This window comes from Elaeis guineensis, chromosome 10 (assembly GCF_000442705.2).
Source record: "Elaeis guineensis isolate ETL-2024a chromosome 10, EG11, whole genome shotgun sequence".
Lineage (NCBI taxonomy): Eukaryota > Viridiplantae > Streptophyta > Magnoliopsida > Arecales > Arecaceae > Elaeis > Elaeis guineensis.
This window is the reverse complement of record NC_026002.2, coordinates 2,873,201-2,883,694: the sequence shown is the minus strand read 5'-3', so window position 1 is coordinate 2,883,694 and position 10,494 is coordinate 2,873,201. Positions and strand designations below refer to the sequence as shown.

The 10,494-nt window shown below is 37.4% G+C and overlaps 1 protein-coding gene across 1 annotated transcript; it reads left to right on the top strand.

Annotated features, from left to right (window-relative positions):
* The first annotated feature begins 2,760 nt into the window (after nucleotides 1-2,760).
* Nucleotides 2,761-10,364, top strand: LOC105053201 (ADP-ribosylation factor-like protein 8c). Its single transcript, XM_073244294.1, has 6 exons — nucleotides 2,761-2,978; nucleotides 6,482-6,563; nucleotides 6,652-6,684; nucleotides 6,784-6,905; nucleotides 9,576-9,737; nucleotides 9,863-10,364. The coding sequence occupies exons 1-6, from the start codon at nucleotides 2,941-2,943 to the stop codon at nucleotides 9,978-9,980; spliced, it is 555 nt and encodes a 184-aa protein (XP_073100395.1). The 5' UTR covers nucleotides 2,761-2,940; the 3' UTR covers nucleotides 9,981-10,364.
* Nucleotides 10,365-10,494: the final 130 nt, after the last annotated feature.

Below are 10,494 nucleotides of genomic sequence, written 5' to 3'. Positions count from 1 at the left end.
TCCAGTCCATCGTACTGTTTACCTCACGATAGGTGTGTCTAATCACAAAGGAGGAGCATCCCTAAAGCAAACTCTGGATGTCGTGCACTAAGGGATGAAGGAACACCGCACGATCTCGATCCCTTTGAATCCAAGACACCACCATCCTTGAGTCTCCCTCAACCACCAACTGTTCTACTCTGAGGATCGTCCTCGCATAAACAATACCCTCCCAAGCCGCCCTTAGCTCAGCAGCAGGCACAGAGGTCTCCACGAGCCGGACTCTCCCTGCCACAATAAATCGAGAGTCGGAGCCTCGGATCACAAAATCAGCACCACCTCTCCCATCACTGACACTGCCATCGAAGTTGACCTTCAGGAAGGTCGGAGGCGGGGGCTCCCAAGAGAGAAAAATCCTTCTTCACGCTCTGTAGAGAAAAAGGAAGTCCCAGGTGTCCCAAGTTTCAAGAGTCAACTCAAACGGTAAATCCTCCATAACCTCCGAAGCCAAGGCCATGGCTCTCTCATAGATCACCCTCACCGACTACCAGCTTGCCTCAAAAAGCCCGCATTGCGGGCAAGCCAGATTTGATAAGCTGTATAAGCAGCCCTAATAGCACAAAGAGTAGCGGCCTTAGACTCCCTGCTCCATCTCAGAACCTCCAAAAAGGACTAGACAGGCCCTCACCCCAATCAATCCCAATCGGAGGCGTGACTAGACTCCATACCACCATGTTCTAAGGCACAGGAAAATCACATGCTCTAAGGTCTCATCCTCCTAACCGCAACAAGGGCAAGATAGTGGAATATTCATCCCCCTAGCTCTCGGCATAACTCTGGTGGGTAGATGCCTCCATGCTAGCTTCCAAAGAAAAAGGCTGAGCCTAGGATGGATTTGAAGCTTCCAAATCCAGGAGCTATCCATTATCCTCATCGGCTCACTCCGATAGATCTCATAGAGCTCCCTGTTCACTGTCCTGGAGGTACACGATGATCGCCAAATCCTGACATGCGGACACTCCTAGGTAGGAACCGCCCATATTTTCTCTTGCCGTGTTAACACCCATATATTTCATTTAGACAAAGAACACCTTGAGACTCCTTGGATGTTCATCTTTTTCTTTCCTAGCACCTATACACCCCTTTCAAAATCACTACAACTCTCCATGTCTACTGAAATAAAAGGAATGAGGAAGATAGAGGTGAGAAATAAATGGAAGGAAATAAAAAATATACTTTTCAAATCCACTTCATAAAATTTTCATTGATCACACTCATCTATCAAATGCCTCTTCTTGAAAAAAAAAATGCAATATTGTATGTGCCAAATGTTAGCATTCAATCCACAAAAATGCTAATCTTGATTATTTTTGGCTCTTTTTTTAACAAATTTCTTTTCTTTTCTATGCAAAAGATGGAAAATCCATCATCATTTCAACATTGGGCTGCTATACTCTGGCTCTCTCATCACTCAGCCAGGGTAGTTAGACCCAAAATATCAGTGACTTGGGCCCGAAGCAAATATTTATAGCTAGTCTGAATTGATCTGGGCTAGGCTCCACCCAAGATCAGCAGTTCCCTACCATGCAAGGTGGCTAAACGAAGCCCAGTCAGAGAGGCCCTACAGCCAAGTTTCACAATGTGGAAGGCTCTCATCCAAGCGTAAGAGAGAACACCACAACCCATACTACCAGAAAGGATCTAAGAACTTTCTATGCATCCTCTCCTCTGTAAGACAGAGCACTATTACCCATACAACAACAAAGGATCAAAGAACTTTCTGTGCATGTGCTGGTCATGCAAGGACCTTCAGCTCACTAGGCCATAGTAGAGCAGATCCTTTTCCCTGCTCGTTGAACTAAAAAAAGCACCAAGGCCATGAGATTATTTCGGTGTTTGCGTGCTTTTTAGATGGATTTTTAAGCCAAAGCTAGCATCTTCATTCTAGATCTTGATAACTATATTGTTCGGTTTGTGGTCCCATGCTATTGATAGCACGTGTTATGGGCTTACCCCATAAATAAGAAGGGGCAGGGATGGCAATTTACTCCATTCCATAGGTATCCGATCCGATCCAATCATAATAGCATGAGTTCTAATTAGTTTGTAGCAAATCTAGAGAAAGTATGTGTAAGTTTTAAAATTCATTTTAAACTTGATTCGTATATATAATTCTTCATAAATCTCTTTGTTACAGCAATATATATATATATTAATTTTTATAGTTTTATCTAATTCGATTCATCCAATCTATTCCATCTAATTTTATCCATCCAATCATGTCTTGAGATAAATGCAAGACGGAATAAATGGTAAGGACCTATCCAAGCGATTTGTTGCCTTCTCTGGAAAGAGATACTCCATCTAAATCTTTCATGATAATAACTTTAGATGTAATTAAAAAATTATTCCAACTATGGATAAGACGTAGAACTTCGAATAATTATTAAATGGATCAGATCTACTGTGAACCTAAGATAAAATCATTTTATTTTCTTCCCTTCATATATATATATATATATATATATATATATATATATATATAATAACAACGCGACTTTGGATGATTTGGTACGAGATCTGCGATGCATTCGGTTCATCTGATAATCTCTAAAAAAAACTTCTGCCCAAAGCCTGTCCAAACGGTGGTGTGGCCTAGGATGAGTTCCAGCCCCTCTTGGATAGGCGCTAGGCGGTCGTATTCTTTTCGAATCGTACCGTTATAAGGTGGGTTCGTTAAACGGCGGGCCCATTCCGAAACAATCACAATGGCTACGGCCCAAAAGGAGTGAAACCAGCCGATGGCATAATACCAGCGGCCACCCTGTGACTCCGCCTTCCTCTGTTCCTCGATCTGTCGTCTTTTGCCCCTCTCTCTCTCTCTCTCTCTCTCTCTCTCTCTGCGGATCCAAGAACTAGGGTTTCTGCAACGCAGAGCAACCGTTTCGCCCCCAATTCGAGATGGGCCTCTGGGAGTCTTTCCTCAACTGGCTCCGAAGGTACTCTCTCTCTTTCTCTCTCTGATATGAAATTGATTCTGATTGGTTGTAGGAACAATTGGAATATTCTGGTAGGAAATTGAGCTCTTGTTCCTGAGGAACTCCTCAAGAAAGATTTTTTTTTTCTTTTGGAAGTAAGATGGATTATAGCATGATTATGAGAAAAAAATTGATGATATATGGATGTGAAATGTCCTACAGAAAGATATGCAAATGGATAGATGCTTTGCTTCGATAGCATATGACTCCTTTTTTCCCTCAATGTTTGGTGATTATTTTTAACAGTGTTATATTTCTTGATAAATTGTTGCTATTTTGTTGCATATGTGAGGAGATTTTTACGCTTTAATACGAAAGTACACTTTTTTGCGCAAGTGGATGGAAATGGGAAATTAGAGGTTTGTGATCTACTTTTGATAGCTGGAGAACGGAAATTCTTGAAGGTTTTTAATATAGTCATTTTGATTAGGGGCTTAAACATTGGGGCAATGATTACATGATGGAGCGGCTTTAAGTTTATATATTTTGTTAATTGCTTCGGATGCTGATCACCTTGGGATGGTGGAATCACGCCTGACATGTGTGTACGAAATAGGCCAACTCCATTCCTGCTTTATTGCAAGCTACTGTAACAATTGTACATAGTTAAGATCAGTCCTTATTAAAGTGTTCAAAATGATGTCGCATATTGTTATAATAGTCTTCACTTCATTTATACTTGTTGTGACCCCTATGTGTATGTCGCAATTGGATAACTGAGCCATCATTTAAATGGATGTTGCTTATTTGGGGTTTCCAATTAGCATTGTAACTTTACTTTCCACCGTAGATAGCACTCCTAATGAAACAAAATTGTCTTTGGTTTTTCAAGATATTTATCTAATGCCTATCAGTTCTTTTAGGTAGAATTTAGGAAAAAAGCAAGAATAAGAGTTTAACATACAGTTGTAAAGTATTTGAAAATGTTCTTTTCAATATCTAAATAGCATGATCCAGTCAGATCATATGATCCAAAGGACTATATGATCCTCAATACAAATTTAGATCCTATGATCCTAACGTATCCCAATCCAGGATGAGATCCAGATATCTTAGGGTCATTTGATCCAGATTGCAACATGTGGATTGTTAATCATAAGATTTTAACAACAATGCTTGAGTCACCATAATAAAGAAAGGAGGAAGCGGGTATTTTCAGATACTAATGTGGACCAGGGTTATGTTGTATGATTTCTTAAATGTTATTGTGAAATGAAGCTATAACAGTACTCACGGATAAAATTGTTTAACTAGGTCTGTAACAACTAGATTTTAAAAGGAAGTTAGGGGGAAAAAATATAGACATTTAATCTATAGCTAAAATATAGAATTAAAATAATTATGTGCTCTCTAAATCTTTTCATCTATTGCTAAAATATAGAATTAAAATAAATGGTTTATCTTCTCCACATAAAGTTGGATTAGTTCCTGTAACATTTTCTACTTTTCTTGCTTTCTGGCCTTAATTCCCCCACCTTCATAATCATAGCATGCCTCAAGTTCAAGTCCTTTGTTGTTGCTGCAATATATTATCACTTCATTCTTATATTAGGGCACCAGAGTGGTTCGTGAATTATCTAGTGTTTTCTCTAATTTTGGAATGGTTAGCATATGCTTCCTGACAATAATAACCCATTTTATCTCATGAAATTCCATCCATGAATTGGTATTTCATATGGTCTTAATAGTTTAATTCCTAGTATCTTTTGTATTATTGGTGCTTCTATTTGTATTTGAATTGGAGGTATGGTTGTATATATATTTCCATGATTATTTTACTTGTTGTTTAAGCTGCAAAATAAAACTTTATCAAGGCACCTGCATTTTAAGGTATGTTCCTAAAGTTACAGAAAGCTCCTACATACAATAGCACTTGTGGATTTTAGATATAACAAATTATCTCAGTACAATAAGGCTGATGGACTCAAATTGTAAAGTGTGAAGTCAAGTAGTGGTTGGATATCAAGCCCAATTGATTGGAAGATGCATTATCCATACATATAAGCAAGTGCTTGCTTATTGTCTGTTAAGATCCAAGAATCTATTGAAGTTAAACCTGTTCAAATGGTTGTTTGAGAATCTTTAGTTGCGAGCCAGAACTCTTCACCCTAACTACTCAAGTTAAGTTAGTGTACCTACTATTTAAAAACCAATGTTGAATGGTTTAGAAGCCTAATAAACAAGTTGACCTCTCTGACCTCAGGGTATTAAAAATAAAACCCAGCTATTTCTTGAATGTTTTAAAAGAGAAAATTTGAGTTGCAGCCTACAACTTGTAGAATTCATGGGTTCCTCTTACTTGATTGTAGTTATTCATTTCTCAATTTACATGTGTATTATTACATGACCAGCATGCCATTTATTGCTTTTTGTTGGACATTTATAGATTGAATTTTTATTATTTAGGTTCAGAGTATGTAATATGTTGTACAGTGTCTGACATCCACTAGGATACTGATGCTCACATGTGCAATTCATAGGTAGAAGAACTAAAGAAGCATTTATTCTTTGACTTGAAGTTCTTTAGGGCAGAAATAAGTTGATAATCCATCAGAGTGAAAGTATTCAAGCTCAGGCTTTTACCTTAAAATTTTGTTGACAACCAAGTTCATCTCGAGCAACTTTTCTGATGACATAATTGCATAATTTTTTTGTTATCACATTGTACTGTAGTCATTCCCCCGTTTTATGTTCATCTGGGTTCTGGACTAGCATCAGTTATGCTAAATGTGTGTTTTGCAAACGATAAACAGATATGTCGTACATATGCAAACCGAAACCATGTATTTTGGAAAGATTACAAAGTTTACAAACTATCTCCTCAAATATGATGCTTAGAGCTAGTACTAGTGGCTAATGGAAAGCCTTTAATGCTGATAGAAATAATTTATTTAACAGTGTTTATAAAACTGTAATTATTCTTTTGGAAAGGCCAACTTAATAAATTTTCCTTTGAAGTGGAATGATGTGGCTTGGGTTATCTGCCTCGCTTATAGCTCCCTGTCTTTTCATATGCAGATATGGCATTAGTGTTGACAGCTGTAAGAATTATGGATGCTTCAAATGGTTGGCAAACATTTGTAGCAACTACATTTTCAGTAAACTTTTATGGACTTTAAGTTTATAGGAAGTCAAATATTGACCGGAATTTTTGGAAGGATTACTATTTTTATAAGTATTCATTATTCATGAACATGTAGTTATCTTTAGTGTTTCCTTTTCTTTCCGGTATATCAACATTTGCTTCCAACTTACCTTAGATTTATTTCATCTTAAATTCTTAATGCATAGAGAGAATACTGTCTGACTTCTGTGTTCTTTAGTCTGGAATTCTGTTTCTTAATTATGCTTTATTGTTGAAATTCTTTTGTTGAGTTCCATCTTACATTGTCAGAAAATGTTGTAGTTACCAGTCTCATGGTTGGTTCAAAACTTATTCCTATTTCTAACAGTATGCACTTCAGTTTGTTCTTCAAGCAGGAAATGGAGCTTTCCCTGATTGGCCTTCAAAATGCAGGAAAGACATCTCTTGTCAATGCAATTGCAGTGAGTACATTTCATGCCTCCTTTTCTTTTCCCCGAGTTTTCTAGGTTTCCTGATTCTTACATGACTTTTTTATTCTACACTCATCAGACAGGTGGCTACAGCGAAGACATGATTCCAACGGTACGTATCACTACTTCATCATGCATCATAATCTTATTATCCTATGATTTTATGCATTGTTTGCCCCAAAACTGACATGGTTTTGTGTCTGGAAACCAGGTGGGTTTCAATATGCGTAAAGTTACAAAAGGAAATGTGACGATAAAACTTTGGGACCTTGGAGGACAACGAAGATTTCGCACCATGTGGGAGCGCTACTGTCGTGGAGTCTCTGCAATCCTGTAACTTCTCCTAACATGTCAATTGATTATTACAGAAACCTGACTAGTTTTCTTTCTAGAAAATATGAAAAACTGTTGAACATATAACAAGTAGATAAAAGTACTCGATGAGTCAATTGGGAGATCTAACCTTGACTTTCGTTTTCTTTTCATTGCACAGTTTCTCAAATGATAAATGCACTTTGGAGTTTTAGAGTTGATCCAAGTTTCAATTGAACCAATGAGTAATGAATAAACAAAAAGGGTTGGCTAAACCCTAAGGCATGACCTGGTAACTGGAATAATTACACTATTACCCAGAACTTGTCTTACAAATAGTAGTGCAACTGCCTGATTCTTGTAGTTAAGGGTGTTATGTTTGAATCTCAATAGTGAGGATCAAACTAGACAGTTGTGTGTGTAGCATGCGAGTGGAGGGTTGGGATTGGGGGCAGACATGGTTAAGATATAGATATAACAAAGCTATGCATATTACATGTCATACTGGAAGAAATATGAAGCCACATTTGGCATTACTGATACATCAGAAAAATTTGTAAGCTTCACATGTGAAACCTTTACTCTAGCTGTCAAGATTCTTGCTCATTGCATCTCACTGTTTAAAATGATAACAGGTGATGAAGCAAGGTGGGTATAGGAGAAAGGATCGCAAAATTACAAGAGACAGATTAAAAAATATACGTATTAAAAAGTAAAGTTCGACATGCTTTGTCTTGATATGACAAACATGAAGCTGTTTCTGTCATTGTAAACAAATTCAGTAGATTGATCTTTGTAGTTATTAGCATTAGTATTAAGGCTCCTGTTCTGGAATCTATCTGTAAAATTGTAAAATAATCCAAGTATTGGTAGGTAAGCAATATAATAAACAAACTTTTAGCTGGCAAAGAGCTTTCTGTTAGATACCCGGTAGACTGCCTATATGCTTCCAGTGAAAGTGTCTTAAATTATTATATTCAAATTCATGTCTTGCCTGTCTGAAGAATTCAATATATGAATAACCCTTATATAATAGCTATGATATTCCCATGATAATACTAAGTGTATGATTATTTATATATCACAGTGGAAACAAACTCGAATAAAGTTGTAGTGCTCATTAGTTATTGTCTAAATCCATGGCTTATATTTGATTCGGAGACTTTCCTTTGTTAAGAAACAATCCTTATGCTAATCCACTTGGTCTAGAACTTCATGTTGCATTGAACTGAAAGAGTGACTCACTAATTTATATTTGTGGTATGTGGGAATGTCCTAAAGGTCTGGTCCAACTGATTCAATGTACCTTTCTGCTACCACCTAAGCACCTGTTCTCTTGATTGTGCTTATCCATTTACACTACAACAAGGTACACACCATCTCGGTGCTGAGCCCCGTATTGGTGCCACCCTATCGCTATGTCGGTACAGGGGCTGGTTGGCATGTGGAGTGTCGGTACGCCTCCTGTACCGTGCATTGCTGCTGATGGGTATGGTATGCCCCATACCGTTTGGTTCGGTATGGTATGGCATACCATGCTCTATATCATGTTTTCCTATCAAAATTTATACCTCCTATATATCATTGTCATGCACCATTTAGAAAGCTTCATCTAGAGTTTTAGGAGCAGGAATCCAAAATTAGAGAGGCGGAAACTGATGATAGGAACAAAATTACAGAAACTAAAAGAAATAAAGTTGGAAATGGGTAGATGGTAAAGATGTGCTGATTTTTCTTGGGCAAGGAGGAGATAAATAACTTTGACCCAAGGACTTGTATGCTGATTTGGAACTGATTGAGGTGGTTATATTTGATCATTTGTTGCTCCTTTAAAAGAGGTTGAATTTAATCAGATTGCACTAGTAGATGTTGTGAGATGGATAGAAGATCTGCCTCTTACATCTGAGATGAAAAAATATGGAAGTCATGTTTTTAGAAGTCATGTTTGTGCCATTTGATGACATGCTGAGGTTATTTTGTAGCTCTTTCTCTTCTTTGGTCATGTGAGGTGCTGCGCACAAGTGGCAGCCACTTTTTAGAATTTTCATGCTTGATACTAATCTATTTGCATGTTGACATAAATTGCCTTCCTTACAGATTTTATACATCGAATGTAGAAAGCAGCATTTATTCACAATTTTATTTCTGTTTTGATATCAAACCAGTTTCCATGCTGTCTGTCTCCGACGTTAGCTCATATCATTGCCGATATTGCAATTATGCAACTTAAATATGCGGCATTTCTTGATACATCTGTAGTCTCTTCTGACAGTACAGTTATATTATGTTCTTTCTTACTTGTTTGTCCATTTGAGATGTGCATTGATGCATATGCCGAGCTGCTAGTGAAATTCAGGAATGGGACTGAAGTAGGGTTAATCTAGTTGCAGGTTCAAATAACCCTTAAGATATTGCCAGAGGTTGAGGTGGGTGTTATTGCAATAGTAAATGGGGGGGCTGGGAGATTGGGAATGGAAATATGGGAAGGTGAAGAAGCACATGCATGAAACTTCTTGCTATCTTGCAGTTCACTTGTGAGTCTGGTTATATCCTCATTCAAGTTCACCCATTTTTGTTTTATAACCATTTTGTTCTTTTTTTTTTGTCTTTTGGACTGCGTATAATATTTTAATATCAGAGTCTGCATCACATTTCAATTACATGCTTTTTGACATTCATTGATCATCGCAGATATGTAGTAGATGCTGCTGATAGAGATAGCATTCCCATATCGAAAAGTGAACTTCATGACCTACTGACAAAACCATCATTAAATGGGATTCCTTTGCTAGTTCTTGGCAATAAGATTGACAAATCAGAAGCTCTTTCCAAGCAGGCTTTGGTTGATCAACTGTGAGTTTAGTGTGCAATATATGCCAAGCACCATCTTTCTAAGTAATATAAAAACAATTTTTCAAATATGACCATATTATAATTATTATTTCAATCTTAACTCTTGATGTTAATATGAATTCCAGAGGTCTGGAGTACATCAAGGACCGGGAGGTTTGCTGTTACATGATCTCATGCAAGGATTCCATCAACATAGACATTGTGATAGACTGGCTTATCAAGCACTCGAGAACAGCAAAATAATCGATGACCACTCTCAGTGATTCTGCTGCTCTCAGCCAACAGCCTGATGAACTTTGTTACAGTTTGATTTACCGCTGCTTGATTTGAAGATAACAAAAGCTTATATGGAGAATTCTCGAAGCTACAATTAGAGAGGAAGCAATAATTTGACACCCTCAGTGGCGAGGAATCATCATCATCTAGAAGAATGTTTATTGTGATGTGTCTGTGCAATCCTGTTTGTCATCAACTTTAGGTTTGTATAAATTAGATGAGTTCTTTGCGGTTTTTACTTGAAATTGGTACTGTGTTAAATAAATTAATTATGATACCCCTGTTTTTGATCAAAAATTTTGCTATATACGTGACATAAATGGATCATGAAGAACACATTTTACATGGACAGCCCAGATTTTTTCAAACTGCTTGGAAACTGAAATCTACTTTACAAGAGCAGCGTGCTGGTCGTGAGGATGTCGATCGTAGGTGTTCGAGGTTGGAAATGGCATAATGTCAAAATGATTATGAGTTGAAT